The 24,997-nt window shown below is 41.2% G+C and overlaps 1 protein-coding gene and 1 long non-coding RNA gene across 2 annotated transcripts in view; one reads left to right on the top strand and one right to left on the bottom strand.

Annotated features, from left to right (window-relative positions):
* Window positions 1-15,327, bottom strand: part of BLOC1S5 (biogenesis of lysosomal organelles complex 1 subunit 5) — a 42,808-nt gene extending 27,481 nt beyond the window's left edge. Inside the window, exons 1-2 of the mRNA XM_035030821.1 lie at window positions 15,211-15,327; window positions 8,357-8,439 (exon numbers count right to left, since the gene is read on the bottom strand). Of these exons, the coding sequence (XP_034886712.1) occupies window positions 8,357-8,439; window positions 15,211-15,325 (198 nt within the window). The 5' untranslated portion in view covers window positions 15,326-15,327. The remainder of the gene's footprint in view (window positions 1-8,356; window positions 8,440-15,210) is intronic.
* Window positions 15,328-15,459: 132 nt separating this feature from the next.
* Window positions 15,460-17,873, top strand: LOC118027444. The gene is made up of 3 exons (XR_004683827.1): window positions 15,460-16,027; window positions 16,158-16,251; window positions 17,491-17,873. It is a non-coding gene; the product is annotated as an uncharacterized LOC118027444 (long non-coding RNA).
* Window positions 17,874-24,997: the final 7,124 nt, after the last annotated feature.

Genomic DNA, 24,997 nt, shown 5'->3' on the forward strand with positions numbered 1-24,997 from the left:
TTTTTTTTTTTTCAGAAGACATACAGACGGCCAAGAGACATATGAAAAGATGCTCAACATCACTCATCATCAGGGAAATGCAAATCAAAACCACAATGAGATATCACATCACATCTGTCAGAATGGCTAGAATCAAGAAGAAGTACCAAGTGTTGGCAAGGACGTGGAAAAAAGGAAACCTTGTGCACTGTTGGTGGAAATGCAAATTGGTACAACCACTGTGGAAAACAGTATGGAGGTTCCTCAAAAAATTAAAAATAGAAATAACATATATTCAATAATTCCACTACTGGGCATTTACCCCAAGAAAATGAAAACACTATTTTTGAAAAGATACAGGCATCCTTATGTTTACTGCAGCATTATTTACGATAGTTAAGATATAGAAGCAACAGAAATGTCCATTAATAGATGAATAGATACAGAAGATATGAAATGTGTATACACACACACACACAGGAATATTACTCAGCCATAAAAAAAGGGATGAGATCTTGGCATCTGCAACAACATGGATGAACCTAGCAGGTACTATGCTAAATGAAATAAGTCAGACAGAAAAGGCCAGGGGCACCTGGGTGGTTCAGTTGGTTTAGCATCTGACTCTTGATTTCGGCTCAGGTCATGATCTCAAGGTCATGAGACTGAGCCCGGCATGGAGCTCCATGCTCACTGAGGAGACTGCTTGAGGATACTCTCCTTCTCCCTCTGCCCCTCCCCTCCACCAAATCAATCAATCAAAAAAAGGACAAATACCATATGATTTCACTTATTTGTAGAATCTAAAAAAAACAAAACAAACAAAAAGCAGAAATAAACCCATAAATACAGAAAACAGATGGTTGCCAGAGGCGAGTGTGAGGAGGGATGGGCAAAATGAGCGAAGGGGTTCCAAGTACAGGCTTTCACTTATGGAATGAATAAGTCTCAAGGTTTAATAAAGGGCACAGCATAGGGAATATAGTCAATGGTATTTAAAGCACTGTATGGTGACAAATGGTAGCTATGCTTGCGGTGAGCATAGTACAACATATAGACTTGTTGAATTACAATGTGTAGACCTGAAACTAATGTAACATGTGTCAATTATACTTCAATAAAAATAAAAATTAAAAAAGAACCACTTATTTAGAGGGTTATTTCTTCTAGCAGGCAAACTGGTAGTCTTATATTGTAGAAAGAGAATTTGTAGCCTCATTCATTTAAACAACAAATAGGCCCAATGATAGTGTTATATAAGACAGGATGTTAGAAACAGTCTCTGCCCTTAAACTTAACCCGCTGGTATGTGCTTGTTTTTATGCTGATATTTTTTTTTATTTTTTTATTGTTATGTTAATCACCATACATTACATCATTAGTTTTTGATGTAGTGTTCCATGATTCACTGTTTGTGCATAACACCCAGTGCTCCATGCAGAACGTGCCCTCTTTAATACCCATCACCAGGTTAACCCATCCTCCCACCCCCCTCCCCTCTAGAACCTTTAGTTTTCAGAGTCCATCATCTCTCATGGTTCATCTCCCCCTCCGATTTCCCCCCCTTCATTCTTCCCCTCCTGCTATCTTCTTCCTTTTTTTTTTTTTCTTAACATATATTGCATTATTTGTTTCAGAGGTACAGATCTGTGATTCAACAGTCTTGCACAATTCACATTTATGCTGATATTTTTGACCACAGTGTACTGTTGACACTTACTACAAAAGGAAGATTATAAATTAACATCCATTTATTTTTTTTAAAGATTTATTTATTTGAGAGGGAGACAGCACGCAGGAGGAGTAGAGGGAGAGGGAGGAGGAGAGAAGGAGACTCCCCGCTGAGTGGGAAGCCCGATGCGGGGCTCAACTCCAGGACCCTGAGATCATGACCTCAGCTGAAACTAAGAGTTAGCTGCTTAACTGACTGAGCCACCCAGGCACCCCTCCATTTAATTGTGTATATATATATACATTCTGGGGCATAAATTCTCAGAACAAAGCTTAGCACTAATGAAGCTTAGTTTCTGATGTGTAACACCCCATAAAATTACATATACAGTTAATTTTTAAGTTAAAATTAATAACATGTCGCTTGGGTAATGTACTTAAAACAGTACCTGCCACTATCTGCTTAAAAATGCTACCAATGGGGACACCTGGGTGGCTAAAGTTGGTTAAGCGTTCAACTCTTGATTTCGGCTCAGGGTCTTGAGACTAAGCTCCTTGTCGGGCTCTGCACAAAGCGTAGAGCCTGCGTGAGATTCCCTCTCCCCCTCTCTCCTTGCCCCTCCCCCCCACCCAACTTGCACTCACTCACTCCCTCTAAACAAACAAAAATGCTACCAGTTATTAATAATATTAGTACAGTCACTAAATATTTATATTTAAGATATAATTTGATACTATTAGAAAGGAAATGAGAGACCAATACCATAATTTAAAATTTTCTTTCAATCACTAAACTGGTCAGTCCCACAAGATTTAAATAAAACCGTAGTGTGTGTGTGTGTGTGTGTGTGTCTGTCGCATGCTATATGGGACAGACTTTATCCTGATATTTAATAATCTGACAGTTAACCTAATAATCTCCCAACCAAGTACTAACCAGGCCCGACCCTGCTTAGCTTCCGAGATCAGATGAGATCGGGCTCTAATAATCTAATAATCTAACCAAAAATGAGAGATTAGGATGTCAAGCGAAATTCTAGTTTGTCCTGCCTTTTAAGGAATTTTTTCTTCATCAATTCAACCCACATTCAAACTCATGGACACAATCCCTTCTGACTCTGTAATTACTGTACTTATTTGAATCCTTTTTTTTTTTTTTTTTTTTGGCCTCTACTTTTAATCATTGTCTCCATTTTTGTTTTTCCTACTGGCCAACATCCATTTTTCTTTCTTAGCTCAAACACCACCCCCTCTATGAAAATTCTCCTCCCAGCTCTGTGGGGAGTTGCTTCTGGAGTTGTTTCCTCTTGAGATCTCAAGTGCTTTGTGCTTATTTTATCATAATTCCATCATTAAAATTCACTGTTTCTATGTCGTTTTTCCCCTAGACTGTTAACTTCCTGGAGGTAGACTGTTATTTATTTTTATATATCTCCTTGACATTAGTTCTGGATTCATTCTCCTTTCTTCCCATCAATCCCCAAATATTATCTGGAGCGGCAAATGTGCCTCTACAGAGACTGCTTGCTATTTCCCATCTGCCTCCTTTTTTGTTACATGAAATGCAGATGTCATTGGTAGAACTTCCAAAGCCACCTTGAAAGCATAAGAATAGGAGCAACACTCCAGGGAGGTAGAAGGCAAAGTTAGAAGAAAAAGCAAACTCCAGCCCTAGGCTCTGGGTATTGAGAGAAAAATAAATACTTGTTAAAAAGTCACTATTTTTCAGGTATCTGTTACTAGTAACTAAACACATTCCTTACTGATATACCTAGGTAATCAGTAACTGTTCAATAAAGCATTCAAAGAATAAAATTTGCTAAAAATGAAATAAGCAACCAGAGGGGAAGAGGTGGTGGGATGGGCAAAGTGGGTGAAGGGGAGTAGGAGACACAAGCTTTCAGTTAATGAAATGAATAAACAGGTCATGGGGATAAAAGGTACAGCCCAGGGAATATAATTAATGGTATTGTAATAGCATTGTATGGTGACAGACGGTAGCTACACCTGTGGGGAGCACAGCATAACATATAGATTTGCTGAATTACTATGTTGTACACCTGAAATGAATGTTAACATTGTGTTTCAACTATGATTCAATAACAAAAGTTTTTCCATCAAAAAAGAGACTTATGCAACTAAAAAAAAAGAAAAAAATGAAATAAGGAACTTGTATAGGACCATAGACCCCAAAAGCACTCCAGAAAAGCTCACTAACTGTTCTACATGGTGAGGCCATGACATCTCCTCTGTGGCTAGAAAGATAATGGTCCCGCAGACAATGCCACACCCACAGACCCTACTGAACTGATGCTCCCTGAAAGGGCCCTACTGAGATCTCTGTGCACTGGAATCAACGATATAAAGGATCTGCATAAAGTCAGGAGAAAGACAGTCAACTGTCCAGAAATACTAACAAACACAAAAAGAGAGCTTAAATATAATAGAACTTCAATAATTTAAGTAATGCTGCCACCATGTGGCACTTACTCCCCTCTTCTAGAAATAAAATTTTGTAAAGAAAAAGATGATTGTTCCCCTGTGCATTAACTTTTTGAAACATAAAAACTATAAACAACTTTAGTTTGAAATACCAGCCAGGTTTTCTTAGGGTGAACTACATTTAAATGCGAGAGCGATGAAAGTTCTAGGAAGTCTTAAGAACTCTGCTTCACCATTCCTCTCTGCCCAACCATGCCATCTGGGGACGAGAATCAAAGGATGTTATTGTTTGGACCAAGATACAAAAGAGCTGTAAATAATGCAGATATATATTCAAATCAAAAGCCTCTAAAATGCTTTCAGCTTTTTTCTTTTAATTTGAGGCAAAATGTCAGCACACGGTACACAGAAAAGGTAGACGAACCTGATACACAGGAAGGTTTCCACGTTACTCTAAACCCTCAGGAAGACCAACTAGGGAGGTTATCATGTAAAAAGCCTGGATCAGGTATGTGGCAAGAAAAGGAGTGGGGGCGCCTGGGTGGGTCAGACAGTTGTGCATCCCACTCTTTGTTTCAGCTCAGGTCATGATCTCAGGGTCCTGAGATCAGCGCCCCCATCAGGCCCCCGCAGAGGGCACTGCGCTTAGCGCAGTCTGCTAGTCCCCCTCCCTCTCCGGCTCCCCCCACTCCCTGCTCACTTGCGCACTCTCTCTCAAATAAATTAAAAAAAAAAACAAAACATTTAAAATATAAAGGAGTTATGTTACACTTAGTTGAAGATAACCACTTAAACTTAGCTGACAAGATATTTTTGAGTCCTTCAGAGTCCAGTCTTTAAGGACAATATGAGAATGCTTCATGGGTGGGTCTGTGCCTATCTTCTTCACCAGGACAGCACTGGTTCCTGACATTATGTCTCACACAAAATAAGTGCTCGAGACACTTACAAAATAAGCTTGTTTCTATCACACCTGGTGTGATCATTTTATTCTCTAGTAAACATTTTTCTAATATAATGCTCATGTCATTTGCTTAGCAAATCTCTATTTTCCCTAAAATGGAACCCAATCTCATTCACATTATTGCAAATTCTGAATTAAAACATTTTTATCACACTGTACTTGCTACCATCTTTCTCTTAATAGTAACAGTTAACATTCATCTAACACCTGCATGTCAGGGATTTTTTAAAATAACATACCATTTAATCCTCACAAAAACTGTACAGTATACATTATTGCTCCCATTATTAAGTAGGCACCTTAAGCCTTAATAAAGCAGGTAATCATAGCTGATAAGGGGGGGGCAGGATTTGAACCCAGAGATGTCAAGCTCCAAGGCCCATGTTCTTTTTCCACTCAACATCGCCTCCTTTCCAAAAAGACCTTGGAAGGCTTCACGATGTGGAGTGCAAGTAATTCCTCTCCTCTCAGACACAAGCCCATCTTCTCTCGGCAACTATCTTCTATCCCAGTTAAAAGAGGTACTGGCTTCTACAGGAAGTGAGCTCTTGAACATAAGATATTCAACCGCATAAATGTAACGCTTCTTTCATTTGCCACTCAACACTCAGCTTCATTTGTATAGATGGCCCTTTCATAGAAACCATTGACATTATTTAAAGAACACTGATGTAAGTACAATGACACATATTCTAGGGATATCTCAGCCACTATTTAGCAATGTGTAACTTTTCACACTTATGAAAAAGATGACTTATGACATCAGTAGACATCAGAAAATTCAAGTTTTAGTCAAGGCTCTGCTGCTTGTTCTTTTGAATCATATTAAGCACCTACAATGCATCAGACATTGGTTTAGGCATTTTTAAAATATATTTATTTATTTATTTTAGAGAGAGAGTGTGTATGTGTGTGTGGGCGGGGAAACAGAGGCAGAGTGGGGGAGACAGAGAATCGCAAGCAGACTCCCCACTGAGTGCAGAGCCTAACACAGGGCTCAATCTCACAACCCTGAGATCATGACCTGAGCCAAAATCAAGAGTCAGACACTTAACTGACTGAGCCACCCAGGCGCCCCTGGTTTAGGCATTTTTAATACAATGGAGAAGAAGGCATTTTTATACAATGAAGAGTCCTGACTTTTATGGTATGTCTATTCTAATGAAGGAAGACAGGCAATAAACAAACAAGAAAAATATCAGGTAGTTACAAGAGCTTATGGTAGGCAAAATTCTAAGATGGCCCTTAAGACCCCCACCCCTAGTGTACACACACCTTCTCTCAGTTATTCAATCAAACCATAATCTAAATGTTACTGTATACATAGTCTACAGATTTATTAAGGTCCCAAATCAGCTGACTTTAAGAAAGGGAGATTATCTTCAGTGGCCCTGGCTTAATCAGGTGAGTCCTTTAGAGTCTAGGCTCTTCCTGGCAAGCATGAGAGGGAGGGACTCCACGTGAGCGAGGTTGACTTATGGTTTTGTTTTTGTTTTTCTGGTTTAAGTTAATCTGTACACCCAATGTGGGGCTAGAACTCAAAACCCCCAGATCAAGAGTCGCATGATCTACCAACTGAGCCAACCAGGTGCCCCCAATTTCTGGCTTTGAAGATGGAAGGGGCCACCTGCCAAGGAACGTGAGTGGCCTCTAGGAATTCAGAGGGGCCCCCTGGCTGACAGCAAATAAAAGAAATGGGAACTGGAAAAGAACTGGACTCTGAGCTTCAAATAAGAACAATGTCTGACCAACACCTTGATTTTAGCCTTGAGAGACTCTTAAGCATAGAATCCAGCCATGCCACGCCCAGACTTTATTCTAACTAAGGAATTGGTAATAATCTTCATATAGCATGATAAGGGAATCATCTCTGGATAATATTCTGTGTGTCCCAGACTATCCGTACCCCACCAAACAGTAATGATGACGAACAGAGCTAACAGTTACTTATTCCTAGATACCAGATCACATTCTAGGATACACACATCCAGACACATGCATTGTGTGCACATGCCTATCTTCAATCTTTACAACCACGCTGTCAATTAGGTATTATGCAGATTTTAAGTAAGAGTCTGTTGAATCCAGAAATGGTAACTGATGCTGCAGCTCTGTCCCTCATCTTGAGGGCTCTGTGCCACAGGCTTTCTGTAGTTTTAAGAAGGATTTATGAAAAGGTTCTTTCCTTTTGGCAGGTTTAGACTTCCTGTTTGGTTGGAGTCTTATTTGAAAACAGCACCCCAACTTACACAGAACCATGAAATTTTTGTGTGCAACACCACATACCATCTATCTGACAGTAGCTCGGGCGCTGCTGTTTAAGGCACGATGAAGCGATGACACACGTGTAAGACACCAGGAATATGACACAGGACGGCAGGCTGCTGCGTCAGCGTGGATGCAGCACGGCACGAAATACTGGGTGGCAGACGGTAAAGCCAGCAAGGTAGGGGCCTACAGAAGGATGCTTGGATTTCATCCTGGAGGCAGCAAATATTATTTCAGGGTTTTAAAAAGGAAAATAACATCAGAGCACTCTGGCAGCATGGTAAAGACTGGACTTGACTGGGGTGATGAAGCAGGCACACAAATTAGAAGGGATGGAGATTTATGAGTAATATCCAAAAGAAATGGTCACTGAAAGTGGGCATTAACCGGGTAAGAACAGTCAAGGATGAGTCTCCTATTTTATTTTATTTTTTATTTATTTATTTATTTATTTTTTAAGATTTTTATTTATTTATTTGACAGAGAGAGAGACACAGCGAGAGAGGGAACACAAGCAGGGGGAGTGGGAGAGGGAGAAGCAGGCTTCCCGCGGAGCAGGGAGCCCGACGTGGGGCTCGATCCCAGGACCCTGGGATCATGACCTGAGCCGAAGGCAGACGCTTAACGACTGAGCCACCCAGGCGCCCCGAGTCTCCTATTTTAACCTGAGTACTCTGGGTGGGTGCTAATGCTCCGACTGAGAAAAAAATATAGAAAATGGATCTGGAAGACCTACACCCATCAGTCTTTAAAATCTTTTTTTCACTATACTCATTTTACTGATGAAGAAAACTGAGATCAACAGATATTAAGTACTCCAGAGTAGGCACCGGCACTTGAGCCCAAGTCTCCTGCTGCCTAGTCTTAAGCTCCTTCCATGAATGGTAATGCCTCTTAATGAGTTTTACTTTGCCTATTTTATGAACTCATGAATGGAAATCAGAGATTTTAAAACCAGAGAAGTCCCCTTCTGTATATTAACATACTAACAACTAGGGCAGTATTTTTACAAAATAAGTTTTAAATACTCACTTCAAATTCTTTCACAAAATAACGGGTTTCACCTTGAATAACTGGTCTGTGATCTAAAAGCCTTGAATGAATTTCTCCAAGGTCTATAAAGACAAAATGAAATTCAGAGTTAATCCACGCTGCGTGGTACAATCTCTAGTATCTCTAGTTTGTTTTACTCTTCCCAATTCTCATGAATAGATGTAGGTTAAAATCTAGTTTAGACTGGACCGAGAGGAAATCTCATCCACTGCCAGTAAAACAGTATGTACTTCTGAGAGCAATTTGGCAATATCTGATAAAGCTCAAGACATGTATACCCAGCAATTTCATGCCCTAGGTGTCCCAGAAAAACTCTTACACAAATGAAAGACATTTATAAATGTTTACTACAGCATGAGTGTAATGTCAAAAGAAGAAAAAAAGGAAACAATCTAAATATACTTAGACAATGGAATACTATAAATCAGCAGGTAAAAATGAATACACTAGGGTTACATTTACTAACATGGATAAATCCCACAAATATAATTACGCTCAACAAAAAAGCAAGTTTCAGAAGGATAAAGTCATTTTATATAAACTTAAAAAATATGCAAAAGACACTTCCTGTTGGGACACATACCAAAAGCAATAAAATTAGAAAGAAATGCATGAGAACAATAAATAGCAAAACCAAGACAGTGGTTACCTTTAAAGGGGAAGGAGAGCAATGCAATTATAGCAAGGTACCCAGTGGGCTTTGAATGTTTATTTATTAAGATGGGTGGTGAGAGTGCATTACAGGTCTCTGTACTTTTTTTTTTTTAAGACTTTATTTATTTATTCGACAGAGAGACACAGCGAGAAAGGGAACACAATCAGGGGGAGTGGGAGAGGGAGAAGCAGGCTCCCCACTGAGCAGGGAGCCCGATGTGGCGCTCGATCCCAGGACCCTGGGATCATGACCTGAGCCGAAGGCAGACGCTTAATGACTGAACCACCCAGGCGCCCCACAGGTCTCTGTACTTTTTGGTAAGTCTGAAAAAGTTAAAGTTAAGTGGAAAAGTGGTGAATTTTAAACTGTTTTTGTTAAGTCATTCTATTCATACTACTTTGTAACAACTATATAGCTTAAGAGGTAAACCTCAAAACTCCTGGAGGAAATTAAATCTCAAATAAGAACATGTACCATTCATGTTCATTTACTAGCATAACCTGTTCCTCTAATTTTTTTATTTTTGCAGACACGCAATGGGGCAATATTTCCATTCTCTAAGGAGTTTTAATAGGATACATATTGGGACATATGCTAAGTAAAAAAATATAAAAAGAAGTATTACTTCTGCTTAAGTTCTTCAATGACTCATTACCCAGAACACTTCTGTAATTCTGTAAGAAAATAATAGGAGTTCATTAAAAAAAAAAAAAAAAGTTCTATTCTAAGTTTGGGAATTAGATAAAATCAAGTTAGACAGGTTCCTTCACCTCAGATCTGCTGGGAGTCTATAGTTTACTTATATCAACTATTAATGCCCAAGTGAGGGCTACAGTATGCAGAAATGTGTGGACCTTATTTGATAAGAGAACCTATGTGGCAAAGAGTATCTGTTCACATTTCAGTAAACACCAGTGTCTCTGAAGCACAACTAGCCAACAGGCTGAAGTTCAAGCCTCCTAGTAGCCACCCCCCCACCCCCACCCCGCCCCACAGTCCTCCATGTCTGGCTCCAGCCACCCTTCCCCCCATGTTGGCAATTCTGAACTACTTGCAATTTTCCAAAAACATCATGCTCCTCACGTGTCCTTGCCATAGTTCATGCTCTGGAACCCCTCCCCAATCCCTGCTCTTCCTTCAAAACTGCTCAGACATCACACTTCCTCGAAATTTTCATTCATTCTATTCAGCTTCCTCCTGGGTCTCAAGGAGAGCCCCCACTTTATGCTCCCAAAGCACCAGGGGCAATTACTTCTATCATACGACTTACTATGTTGTCCTAAAATTGTATCTCTCTTCCAGGGAGTATCTCAGACACCAAATTATTTATATCATCCACAGAAGACATATGAGTTAACATGTATTTTTCTATGTGATGGAGAAGCCATTAAGCCTTGTTGATTTGGGGAGCCTGATATAAGGAGAACTTATTTGACCTTTGGAGAGAGAATTCAATTCTGTTTAGAAGTGGATAATGATCACTTCTAAAACCCTGACTGGGCCCCAAAATTTAAGAGAGTAAAGATCTAGGGAGAAAATACACATGACCACAGAAATTAAGCCACTAACTAGTTTTGTTATAACATTATAACAACAAAGCAAGCACATTACAATGCAGGAGTCTCAAGGACTAAAATTCTCCAAATCTGATAGTGCAAATATAAGTTACAGATTTTCACATAAGTTCCACCCTAACCTTATTACACGCAAAGCATTCTTTCATTGTTTGATATAATCGTTTGTCCTCCAAAAATTCATACTCTAATGTGGGAGATGGACAAAAATCCCTTCACACAAAAGATAGAGATGAGCACTTTAATGGAAGATCAATATGCTGCTCTGTGGCTATGGAACAAGGAGAAACGGTCAATTGAGATCTCTCATTATCTAATAAAAGAAGTTTCTCCTCTGGCCCTGAATTTCCAGGCCTTTAATGTAATATCATATGGAACAATTTACTGCAATTTTTCTGATAACGTCCCTTGCATCACCAAACAGATGTTACTCTTCCTCACTACTTCTCAGATCCATTACCTCGTTTTCATCCCTCCTTGTCTCACTAGGGCTATTCGAACACAGTCACACCTCTCTGTAACCCATTCTACAGAGTTCTTGTCATTTGCAGTAGTAATGTTTATAAAGTTGCCTCGAACACTGAACTAGCAAGTACTGAACTACTGTTCCTAGAGGAAATATAGGCTTAGCTTCCTGCAGGCCTCTGATCACATTTCTGTCAAACCAAAATGCCATTTGTATTACAAAGGTTACCAACATCCTTGTAAAACATGCCACTCTTGGCATTCCAAAATCTGCTCTTCCAGCGTAACAATTTCTCTTGTATTAACACTTACCAGTTATTTTTACCTGCATAACCTACTTCACCTGCAAGTCAAACATTTTTCACACTGTCCCAACCATGAAAGTGTGGCCAGCCCTAGACCAGAAGGGTTTAACATTTTCCTGACCTTATCCAACCGACCATGAATTCCTTTGGCTTTCAGCTTCACAACAATGCTGTCCACTACGCTCTCTCAATCATCTCAGGAATCCACAAATTTAGCTGCTTTCCCATCACTTCATCACACACTATAAATGTTACTTTGGCACTTTCCAGACTGGCCTAACACACAAATTGGTGAATGCCCTTCCTTTTTCTGGATTGTTGACATTTAACATTTACCTCGCACCAAAAGCACTCTAACTCATACCTGAAAGAAACTTCTCTAATACAGTATTTTCTCTGTAAGGCGCACCACAGCTTTCTTGTGCTGAGGGAGAACTCAGCACTACACCTTGGGGATCCTTCTAAAAAGCAAAATCACCATCAAAAAGCACAAAAATGTGAAAAATATGGCACTAAATAAAAAGCAAAAAGGACACTTACAGTATAAGAGCTAAAACAAAAAGCAGAGCATTGCCTTGTTCAGTCTCAACTACAAATGTGCATGTAGGGAGACTCAAATTTTTCTCTATTCTGTGCATGTGGGAATGACTATGAAAACACCATCAGTACTGATTTTGGAGTTACAAATTCATTTTAGCAATTAGACAAATTCACTAACACCCAATGCACAAGATGAGGATCCACAGTTATCTGCCTGAGTGCTTTATTTAAAATGTAAATCTAACCACATGATTCTTATACTTACTGCTGGATAGTTTCCTGCCATTCAAGAAAAAGTCCAATTCCCTAAAAAGGCGAGAAGTCTTCTATGGTCTGATTTCTACCAAACTCCACCTCTCTCAGAGTCACACTGTAGCAATACATGCAGCTTCCCAAACATGCCATGCTTCCACACCTTTGCTCATGCTGTTCCAAACTAAGTCCAAAATAGCCTTGCCCTCTTTTCTTAACTGCTCACACTTGACTCTTCAAGACTCAGATCAGACACTACAGTGTCCAGGAAACCCTCCCTGTTTCCCAGTCCTTACCTCCTAACACCCAAACCATGGGCCAGAAACCCTTAAAGACCCAGGGCACAAGAACTGAAATCATTTATTTATGTTTCCCTTTCACTAGACTCTGGCAATAAAATTCAACAATGATCTGTTCACAACGATGGTCTTTAAATAAGAATGAACTAAAAATAGATTTTCAGAATGAAAAGAGTGAATGGTTCCGTAAGAAAAGCCACGGAAATTCTGGACATATTTTTAATTAAAACCTCAATTTTCAATTAACTTGAAAAACTTTCCTTGAATTACCTTTAAAAAAAATAATATATGAAAATTAAAAAAAAAAAAAAAAACCCTATGCATCAAGGGATACAATCAACAGAGTGAAAAGGCAACCCATGGAATGGAAGAAAATACATGCAAATCATCCATGAGCAAGGGGGTTAATATCCAAACTATATAGAGAACTACAACTCAATAACAAAAAACAACCTGATTGAAAAATGGGCAAAGGACTTGAATAGACATTTTTCCAAAGAAGATATACAAATGGTCAATAAGCACATAAAAAGATGCTCAACATCACTGATCATTAGGAAAATGCAAATTAAAACTACAAGAAGGACTTCATACCCATTAGGAGGGCCACTGCCAAAGACACAAAATAACAAGTGTTGGTGAGGATGTGTAGAATTGGAGCCCTTGTGCACTGCGAGTGAGACTGTAAAAATAGTGCAGCCACTACAGAAGGCTGTATCGTGACTACCCAAAAAAATTAAAAATAGAATTATCATTTGATCCAGCGACTCCAGTTCTGGGTACACATACACTCAAAAGAACTGAAAGCAAGGACTCAAACAGATATTTGCATACCTATGGTCACAGCAGCATTATTCACAATAACCAAAAGGTGGAAGCAACCCAAGGGTCCATCCAGAGATGAATGGATACATAAAATGTGGTCTATACATACAGTGGAATATTATTTAGCTTTTATTTATTTTATTTTTTATTATTTTTTTTTAAAGATTTTATTCATTTTTTAGAGAGCGAGCGAGAGAGAAACAGCATGAGAGGGGAGAGGGCAGAGGGAGAAGCAGGCTCCCTGCTGAGCCGGGAGCCCGATGTGGGACTCGATCCCAGGAACCTGGGATCATGACCTGAGCCGAAGGTAGACGCTTAACCATCTGAGCCACCCAGGTGCCCTTATTTAGCTTTTAAAAGGAAGGAAATTCTGACACATGCTACAACCTGGATAAACCTTGGGGACATTATACACAGTGAAATAAGCCAGGCAAATACTTTATGATTTCATGTGTATGAATTACCTAGAGTAGTCACATACAGATACAGAAAGTAGAACGGTGGTTGCCGGGGACTAGAGGGAGGGGGAGATGGGGAGTTAGTGTTTCATTGGTACATCGGGTTTCAGTTTGGGAGGATGAAAAGTTCTGAAGATGGATGGTGGTGATGGCTGCACAACAATGTGGAGGTACTAATGCCACTGAACTGTACACTTAGAAATGGTGAAGATAAATTTTATGTTACATGTATTTCACTGCAATTAAAAACATTTTTAAGGGGCACCTGGGTGGCTCAGTCGTTAAGCGCCTGCTTTCGGCTCAGGTCATGATCCCAGGGTCCTGGGATCGAGCCCCGCGTCGGGCTCCCTGCTCGGCGGGAAGCCTGCTTCTCCCTCTCCCTCTCCCCCTGCTTGTGTTCCCTCTCTCGCTGTGTCTCTCTCTGTCAAATAAATAAAATCTTTAAAAAAAAAAACACAAAAAAAACATTTTTAAGAAGCAGTTCACTTAAGATAGCACATATAAACATTTATAATCTAGCCCTAACACTCACGCACCACTCCCACACTCCTAATCAGATTTAAGAGACAACCTGAAGTCTAGAAAAACAGCCACAGCCAGCTGTGTTGGAGCTGTCTACAGTCCTGACAGGTAAGGTTAAAATGAAATCGGCAGCAACCAAAAGAGGTCATTCTCTTGGTAGTGAAAGGACTCTGGCATCCTACGAGGGCTTCAACGCTGCAAGATGTTGGGACAGACAGGATCAGCATTGGATTAAGAAAGGATAAGGATAAAAAATTAAAAAAAAAAAAAAGGATGAGGATGAGGATGAGAAATTCCGTATCTAACTGGCAAAGATCCTGCTACAGGAAAATAGGGTTGTTGTGAGCTTTGGGAATCAAGTATTCGGGTTCTGTGAGAATCCAGGATGTAACCTCCTCAAAGCGCAAAGCAGACAAGACAAATGGACATCTCTACACGTGTACGGCGCTTTAGTGTTTTAAGATGCTTTCATATATGTTATCTCATTTATTCCTTGCATGACCCAGGAGCAGAGTAGGTAAAGCAGACCACCCAAAGTCACCCAACTCTTAAGCGACCTGCCGGGGGGTGCAGGCCCTTCCCGACACCCAAGCTCCATGCCTCCCTAAGCGTTACAGGACCGTCGTGAAGCAGCGTCCAAGGCAGCTCCGCGCTCAAAGGTCCCCCGCTAGGGAAAGGGTAGAAGGGGCGGGGCCCAAGACGCACATCCGCGGCTTTTTTGAAAAAGTAAGAGGGACTGGGTTGGTTGGTTGTTACTGGGAGGCACCTGGCGTAGGAAAGCAGGCGGGCTCTGGCCACTACTCCCCCACCCTCCCACGAATGCGAGGCCGCCCGGGAGCTGGGGGGCGCCCTGGGGAGCGGCCCTGGGTCAGAGGGCGCCGCTTGGGAGGTGGAGTAGCGCCGAGCTCCACCACAGCGATAGCCCTACCACTCCGTACCCTTGATAATGAGATGCGCTGGCGAGCCCGCGGTCCCCAGCGAATCCTTCTTCTTGTCGCCGCCGCCCGGGGTGGCCTCACAACCCACAGGAGTCTCCGTCCCTCCGCCACTCATCGCGACCTACTCCGCCCACCCGCCTCCGCGTTGCGCCTGCGCAGACCTGCGCTGCCCGCCTTCCGGGCGCGGGTTTGGGGCGTCATCAAAGGGCGTAGGAAAAGCCGAGTCTACCCAGCGGGCAATTGCGTTAGTGTAGCCAGAGATGGGGACATCAAGAAGCAGATGCCGCCATGCTGGATTAGGGCAGATAGCGGCCGGAATTGGAACGTTGTTGTGAAATTCTGTTATTTCTCCTTAAATTCGCTGGAATTTATTCTGGTTTAGAGAGGGTGGGGGAGAGGAGATGCAGTCGCAGAATAATATTAATAGTATTAGAAGTATATTATCTCTGTTATTACCTGCCACCAATATTTTATAAAGCATTTTGACGGGCATTGCCACGTTTAGTCATCATAGCAACTCAGGGAAACGGTTTTACCATTTCTTTTTAACAAATGATGACATAGGGTTAAAGTAACTTGCCCAAATCACTTAGGCTCATTCGTGCCCATGTGAAGAAAAAACAAATTTGTTCTTGGTATTTGTATGTACAAAATTTCAACCGGTTGTTATATGGTCTAACATAAAATACATGTAATTATGGAAGGGACTGGTTTGCTAGGCAGCTTTGAATTGTGGTCATGAAATGTGAACTTTGGAACTGCATGTATCTAATTGCTGCGGTTTGTTAAACTCCATAAAGTTCATCTTGTAATCTCAGTAAGTCTTCATGTTTGTTCAAAGTACAGACAATGTGCAGCTTTGCAATGGCTTCTTCACCTCCTCTGTTCATCCAGTGGTTCTTTCTAAGAATCATCTAGTCTCCCCTTGTCCCTCTCTTTCTGTACAGCCCTTACCCTCCAGGATCTTGCAGTCTAGTGCTGAAGAAGGAATATAAGACAACGTTTAGAATATGAAGCCTATAAATGATAGCATTGAGGAAGGTACAGTACACATGTGGGACACCTGGGGGTGGGAGGTGGCCAGGAAAGACTTCCCAGAGGAGGCACCTATTTGTCCTCAGAACCGAAATGAAGAGACGTTGGTCAGGTTGGGTGAGAAGAAGATGGAAATTGGGGTTTTCTAGCGAAGGAAATAACAAGCCCAAAGGCAAAGAGGCATAAAATAGATGAATTAATGCATGAAATGTACTCTTGATTAATTGCAAGTTGTTGAGTCTGGTTTGTAAGCTTTCTAGTCTCAATTCCGTTCCCTCAGCTTTAGCATCAACCTCTAGAAAATGTAATTATTTTTTAAAGCCCTTCATTATTCTCCCCACTTCTAAGTACTTTTCTTTTTCAAGTTTTCTTCTGCACCTACAAGCCTAAATTTCCTTTCAGCTTGTCTTCTCAGTGTCTTTGAAATACTGAAAAATCTGAAAAGGCTCCCTATGGCACAGTGAGGTTAATGCTTCTTCCACATTGATGTGGCTGTTAAGTATGCAGATTCCGGGTTCCACATTCAAAAATTCTGTTTTAGTAGTTGTGGGGTAGCAGCTACCTCCCCTTACCCAACTGTTAATTGACTATAAGTGATAGAAGAATTTTGGTGCAGTAGTAAAGACTTCAGAACCAGACAGAACTGGGTTGAAATTCTGGCTCTGCCTCTTGCCTTCAGTTCCTTTGCTGTAAAATGGCAATAAAATATCCATTTATAAGGTTGTGATGATTAAAGAAGATAATACCCATAAAGCACTTAGTACAATTCTTGGCGCATAGCAAATGCTCAATAAATGTTATTATGACTACTATAACCTCCTCCCTCTCCTTTTAAAGCCCTGTAAAATCTGTTCTCGTTCTTCTAATCCACATTTATCCCACCCACCACTAAAATATCTTGTACTTTTTTTTTTAGCACTTTACAATTTATAAAATGCTATCAAATATCATATGACATGTCTCTTGATCTTCTCATGAATCTAGTTGAGGTAGCTATTAAAATACCCACTTTGATGAGTAAACTGAGGGTCAGAGAACATGCTAGAGTATCCAAAGGTGACTGCAGTGATTCCTTCCCTCCGTGTGTACACATGCAACATGCTGCTCAGGTGGAGTTGGTCTCCCCTCCCCTCAAAACTGGCAGCTTTGTGACTTGCTTGGATAGATAGAACATGGTGGGAAAAATGTTGGGCTGGTGTTGGGCCTTGAGACACCTGGTGGTTTCTACTTTTGCTCTCTTGTCAGGAAGTCCAGGCTGTCCTGCTGTAGCAAGGTCATCGTGTGGAGAAGCACTGGAAGATGAGACATCACATGTAGAGAGAGGCTATGTGGGTGAGAACTGAGCCAGCAAGCAGTCAGCATGAGGCCACAGATGTGTGAGGGAGCCATTCTCGGCTCTTTTCATCCCAGCCATCAACCTTTTTGAACGCAATCTCATGAACTGCAGTGGAGCTAATAACGCCACACAAGCCAGAAAACTGCCTACTCCTGATAAGGGAAATCTGTGTCCTAAGATGGCCGACCGACCCATCAAGGGAGTCCCAGCCCTTGCCCCGGGCCTCTTCTGGGTTCTTCTCCCTGCCCAGCTTCCCACACGTGCCAAGAGTGCCTAGTATGCGGAAGTAGAAGTGTATAAATTACCCGCTTTGTGCTCACGGCTCAGACCTTTGGAGACCACTCTCCTCTGAGCCTGCTGGTGTTAAATAAACCTCCTATCCTCCAAGATCTCTGAGTGCTGCTTGGTTCTTCCCTGGGGTGATGAAATCCAGGTTCCATAACATTCCAACCACAGTATTGTGAGAAATAATGAATTTTGTGGGGGGAAATAATACATGGTGAGAAATAGTAAATAAATAAATTCACTAAATGGTGTGTGTTTCAGTTATGCCCATCTCTCCTAGGTAGGATTTACGATGGGTTACAATGATCCCTATTCTCCCATGAGATGGCTCATAGCTATCAAATAGCAGAACCTTCGTCAGAACTCTGGTCTTTAGACTACAAGGCTGGTGCAATTCAACGTAGCAAAGCCCAGTCAGCTAGGCGGGGTCTTTCCACTGTGCCATGACTGTGCCGGGCATATTTCTGCTGCTTCTCTTTAGACACTCCCTTCCTGGAATGCTTTTCTTGCCCTTTCTGCCTATTCAATTCAGTAAACTTTATTTATGTTGTATAATAAAGAATTGGGCTGATCTTTGTTCCTGGTTCCTTGGAGATAACCTCTAAATCTTTGGAATATCTCAAGTGATAGCAGTGTCTTTGTTATTCGTGGTGGCCTGAGTTTATGCTAACGAGGTCACTCCCAAGGGCCCTTGGATGGTTTCAGGATGGGAGCTGGCCATGCTTGAAGACCAACGTGTGATTAGAGGGTTGGGGCTTTGAGCCATGAAATAACACTGACTTCTGGGGAGCGGAGGGGGATTGGGGACTGAGTTCAGTCACGTGGCCAATAATTCAAGCATCCATGCCTAAGTAGTAAAACCCCAATAAAACCTCCTGGACACAGAAGCTCCAGTGAGCTTCCCAGTTGGTAATCTCCCACTGATGTATCTAGAGGATGGGGCATACTGAGGATACAGAAGATTCGTGTTTCCAGAGCTCACCCCATGCATGTACTTATTTGGCTGGTCCTGATTTGTATCCCTTACAATAGAACTATAATCCTAAGTACAGTACTTCCCTGAGTTCTATGAACCATTCTAATGAATTACTGAACCCGAGGAGGTAGAGTGGGAACCTCCAAAATTTGTAGACAGCTGGTCAGAAACACGGGTGTCTTAGGAACCTGGAGCTTGTGCCTGGTGTCTAACGTGAGGGCAGTCTTGTAGAGAATGGTGTCTGTTACCTGTGGGTGGGGTCTAAGCTAATTCCTGTAATCAGTGTCAGAATTGTGTTGCAACTGAACAAACACCTACACGGCACCCATGATATGCCAGATAATGTCGTAAGTGCTCACACATATTAATTCATTTAACCCTCATGTCAGTCCTTTGAAGTAGGTATTATTGTTATTATTATCCTCATTTTACAGATGAGGAGGCTGAGGCATAGAGAGGTTAAATGACTGTCCAACTTGCATGTAGCAGAAACTATCTTGGTCCCTGTGCGTGTGTTTACCTGTAGATGGTGGGTGAGGAGAGAGTGGGGGAGGGAGATTGGGAAGGAGGGAAGAGAGAAGCCATTCTACCTCTAAAAGGACATGTGGGCTGTAAATTTTTTTCATTCAAACACATTTAACAAGTGTGTAGTGAGCACTTTCTATGTACCAAGTGCAGTGCTAGGAGCTGAGATACAGGGGTGAGCAAGACTGCTCAGCCTTTTCCTTCTCTCAATGAGTGTACAGTCTACTGGAGGGAACAGTATTAAATCACTATACAATTACTTTTCTGCAATTCTGTTGCTTAGAGTCTGCAGATAAATGTTCTAGCTGTTTGATTGTTCTGTTCTGTATATCACTGAGTTATACTGTTGTCTGGAATGCTTAGGTCCGCAGCAAAAAGTCTGAAAAGAGTCACATGAGCAGTGCTGTTGCACGATGCACTTCAGCGAGGATTAGGGCTTCTGTGCGCATGTCCTTGGACTCTATGCCATCTTGCCAAAGGTCTTGTGTCATCTCTTGTTGTCTGGATCCACAAGGTTTTTCTGTGTTCTTAAATTAAACTTTGAGATAATTACGGATTCTCACACAGTTGCAAGAAATAATAGCTTCCTTTACATTTCACCTCCTTTTCCTCCAATGGTAACATTTTGCAACTGTTAATATCACAACCAGGATATTGACATCAATACAATCCATGGATCTTATCCCACCTTTCCCATTTTACTTGTATTCATGGGTTGTGTGTGTGTGTGTGTGTGTTTGGCTCTACACAATTCTTTAAATATTTATTTATATATTAACGGCGGGGTGGGGGAGAGGGAGAGGGAGAGAATCCCAAGCAGACTCCCTGCTGAGCGCAGAGCCCCATGTGGGACTCAATCTCACCACCCTGAGACCATGACCCCCTGACCTGAGCTGAAACCAAGAGTCAGATGTTCAATGGACTGAGCCACTCTGACGTCCCTGGCTCTGTACAATTTTAGGTTGTAGGTTCATGTATCCATCATCACAGTCAACATATTGAACAGTTTCAGGGCCATAACGATCCCCCGGGTGCCTTTTCGTAATCACACCTACTTTCCTCTCTGTCCCCATCCCAAACCGTGGCAACCTATAATATATCCTCCATTTCTAAAATTCGGTGTTTTAAAAAAGTTATTACATGCATGGAATCATACACTAACTACTTCTGTGTTTTAAGGATAGCTGTTCTCACCATATTATACCTACAAGATCATTTTCCAGAGACTCAATATCAGACATTTTTCAACCATGGAATTGTAAAGGGATTTTTCCAATTATTGTGCTTTTTGAGAGTTAAGACTTCTAAATCATGGAAATAATATTAATTTAATAGGAATAAAGTTCTGACTTCAGGGTAATAGCTGCTACAACCATATTGAAGCTTATGAAAATTAGAAAATAGAAATAAAATGAGCACTTAATTATATACATACTGAGAACAAAATTGAAATTCATTCCTTGGTATAAGCTCATCAAGGATAAGCATAACTGGGGGAAGGGACTTCCTAAATTTATTTTGCTTTTTATCATATCTGCTTCCTGAGATTTCCTCTGGCACATTTTCTGTTGACATTACTGTTTATCCCCTTTTGTCTAACCTATTTTTGAAGCAGATGAAAAAAATTAAAAATGGAAGAAACTAACGAAAGCAAAGGAGAGAAAAAGACTAGAGGGTCTTTGGGGGTTAGATGGTAAATATTACTACATATTCATCTCATGAAGTTTCGGGAATGCACCGGGCACACTAGACTTGAGATTTTGGTGGAAGTAGCATGTTGTGCTCTGAGATCAGCTGTCTTCCAGGTGGCAACCACTCAACAGTCCTGTCCTCAATCCTGCTTCTTACCCCTGCAAATGCTTCTGTTGTAGTTACACCACTTGGGAGAACATGAGGCACCCAACTGCAGGGCCACCACAAAGAGGATCTGTGCTCCTGTGATGGGGCTGACTAGTCAAAACGTAGAGAGCTCCATCCCCCCACTGGTCAGACCTTCAGAAAATGTCGCAGAAGTACCAGCTGTTGAGTGATACAGCTACTCTATGCCTGACTGTCACCCCAGCTTTGGACAGGTGTACTACAATGGTCCTCGTGGTATGGTCACCACACTGGACCTCTCAAATCACATAAACTCAGATTGGAGCCTAGCAACGTGTGTTTTGAGAGGTGCTAGGTGATTTACCACGCACGCTAAAGTCTGAGAACCCCTACTTTAGCGTGATATCCGTTACGCATTCCCCAAACTTCTGACAATGATAGTCAACTCTAGAGTTCTTTTATCCAAGTGAACAGGGCTCAAGTTAAATGCTGAAAGCAGTCAGAAACTACAGAGCTGATGAGGCCAGCCAGAGGGTTAAAAATCTCTAAAGTGACTTTAAGATAAGGGTGTGTGTGTTGCAGAAGGTCAGGAACAATGAGACAGTAAGGGACTATATTACGTGAACAGACTGGTTCATGGACTGCACCAAAGAAACTTTGGAATTGGTAATCCGATGACTGGAAGTTTGTGGTCTTGGTCAAAGCAAGCCTCTGGCCTTGTTGTTCAGAGCTATGCCTTGTCAAATTAGTTGTGTGGCTACTGTATTTCAAGCTTAACTTGGACGGACAGGCCTGCCAGGCACAAATTTCTCAAGCAGATGATGTTAGGGGGGACAAGAAGTATCCACCGCTAGACCGTTAGGACAGATGACACTCAGCAGGAATGGCAAGCCAAATCTGCAGGATCCATAATACAATTGGCCAGCCCTAGGGACCCAGGCTCTTTGAAGTGGAAGAGACAGCATGCATGAGCCATCACATTAACTCACCAGGCTGGAAAAGATGCAGAGCTTTCATCCTCCCCACAAAGATTAAAATGTTCCTAAAGGAATCACGATAATGGAAGCAGAAATCCTTGAGACAGAATAGCAAAAATAGCCAAGATCTCAAATTCTCCTGACTTCCTGTCTACCTTCTTTGGGCCTCTCTCGTAAGTGAAAGATGAGTTTTGCTAGATTAGGTAGCAGTTGGAATTAGTTTTATTCACCAGCGGTATTGGGAATAAAGGCAGAGCCTGCAGGAATGTGGGCTCCAGCAACAAGTAATCATTATTGCAAAATCAAATTCCCCATCTCGTCTCTGATATGCCTGTATGTAACCCTAGAGCTGGGCTTCAAAGTGTTATAAATTCAGCATACAAGACATGGAGCAGTGGGATATAGAGCCCCTTGTGTATTTAAAAGCTCTGCCCAGCAAGAGAGATATATGATGGTAACTTTCTCCCCATCGCTTTTGCAATAAAATTCACCCAGAGCTCCAGGAAGTTAGGAATGTAATTCAGCTTCAATAAATCAAGACTAAAATTAAGATGGCCATATATGTAGCAGCCTGCTCAGGTGTATGGAGAATTTGAAATTTAGTGCCCTGGTAATGGGTAGGAGCAGATTATCTAATTATGGAGAAAAAGAAGAAATATTGCTCTCTGGGGTAAAAAGCTAAATGCTCTAATCCATTAAACCACCACATCTCTGCCAAAGCTAGATTAATATTAAAGTTCATGTAACGTCTGACTTTTTTTTTTTTTAAAGGAATGAAGTCAAATGAAAAAATATATATAAATGAAAAAGCTATACTTCACAATAATTCTAATTTGACTTCTTGTCAAATAGTTGCGTATTTGATCTTCCAGTGTGATGTATCTGTACCTGATTATAATAGAGTTCCATTCTTTCCCAACAATAGATCTGCTTAAATTTTTATCAACACATCCTGAGGTTTTTCTGGAAGGACTTTCAGCAGGGCTCTCATGTGATGCCCTGCAGTAGGTGAACCTCCCATTCATTTTGCTCCAACCTTCCTGCCTTCATCCTTGCAGGAGACCTTATGTGCTTATCACTGACTATGCTTACCTATGGCTTCAGATTTAATTGGGTGGAGCCAATGGAGGACCTATGTTTAACAGGGAGTAAGTAAAAATGAGAACGCCCACATATCTGTTAAAAACCTCAGTCCAATAATCTTATTGCTGAGTCTGGATGGGGAGGGAGTGGAGTTTTAACCAGAAAGACAGGTGATTATGTCATTCTCGAAGCTATGTTACTTTTCCTACCATATTGCGACAGCAGCTACTTGAGGTTTAAAACCACACAACTTCATAAAATACTTCATGACATCTTATCCTTTGGATAGAACTGTGTCTAAAGGCAAATGACCTTTTGATATTGCCTCCAGCCCTGTTATTTCTCTTTTGTTTTAAAACTAGTGTTCATTTCAATGAATGAAAATTTCATGGATTCTGGACTGATGAAATGTTCCTTCTCTATTTGAAATTTTTTATCTGTTCTTAAAGTTGCATGTGGAATAAGGAGACAGGGCCATGTATCTACTCAGGGCAGTCAAATCAACCCCTGTGTATAATATGGTGACAGATTATGTCCTCTGCCTCTGAAATTGTCCAATTCCCACTCACTCCAGCCATGGTTTAACTGAGGTGTTGGTTAGCATGTGGGCTGGTCTATGCCCTCATCCTAACTCCTCAATTAACGTGAGATAACTTGAATGTGTAGTGCCTGGTACAGAGCCTGCAACAGAGCAGGCATTCAGTAAATGGTATCTGATTGCTTCTACTTACTTTCAAGCAATGCTGAGTGGCGGCAGCCTCCCAAACTTTACGTGCTGTTTCAGAAATTTGGTCACAGACCATTAGATTGTAAATGTGAGCAGTAATGTCACTGTCATCCTCAGGGACAAGCAGTTTCTGATACATAGTAGGTTCTAAATAAATATTTGAGGGATTATTGAATGATCAGTGATGCAGACTTCTGAGAATCACAGAAAGAAAATGGTTTTAAAGGGGCATTCACTTTTCAGAAGAAATAGCATGCACAAAGATTGCCCCACTTTTTTTTTAAGAGTCGTCTCACTGTTCTTTTAGAAAACAAAACAAAACAAAACAATGAATAGAACGGTCCCTTTTTTTGAACAGCTTGAAAGATGAGAGGATCAGAGATTTTTAAATTGGTAAGTCATAAGACAAATGCGTGTTTTACCAAAATCACGAGATGTTCTGCCCACCTGTGTTATCTCAGATGGGCTCATGCTGCACAGGCACCTCAGGGGCAGCAGAAGGGGACTTAAGAATTAGTTTAAGGGGGCGCCTGGGTGGCTTGGTCGTTAAGCATCTGCCTTCAACTCAGGTCACGATCCCAGGGTCCTGGGATCAAGCCCCGCATCGGGCTGCCTGCTCTGCGGGAAGCCTGCTTCTCCCTCTCCCACTCCCCCTGCTTGTGTTCCCTCTCTCTCTGTGTCTCTCATAAATAAAATCTTTAAAAAAAAAAAAGAATTAGTTCAAGCATTTGAGTTTATAAAATTATGGGTTATGATTTTACGATCTTCCATAGCAGTATCGATCACTTTCTGTGGGCTAGGCATCACACTAAGTAATTTTTATACGTTCTCATTGCGAATTAAATCATGAGATCAGAAATTTTTATCTCTATTTCGTAAGAGGGATTTCATGTGCACTGAACTCTTCAAGGTCTCCTAATATATGGTGAGGCTGATGGATTCCATTCCTTAAAAAAAAAAAAAAAAGCTTTACCTAGCTGTAATTCACATATCACAGTTTAGCCATTTTTATTTATTCATGAGAG

Source organism: Mirounga leonina, unplaced genomic scaffold (assembly GCF_011800145.1).
Source record: "Mirounga leonina isolate KUSES-001 unplaced genomic scaffold, KU_Mleo_1.0 Mir_366, whole genome shotgun sequence".
Classification (NCBI taxonomy): Eukaryota; Metazoa; Chordata; class Mammalia; order Carnivora; family Phocidae; genus Mirounga; species Mirounga leonina.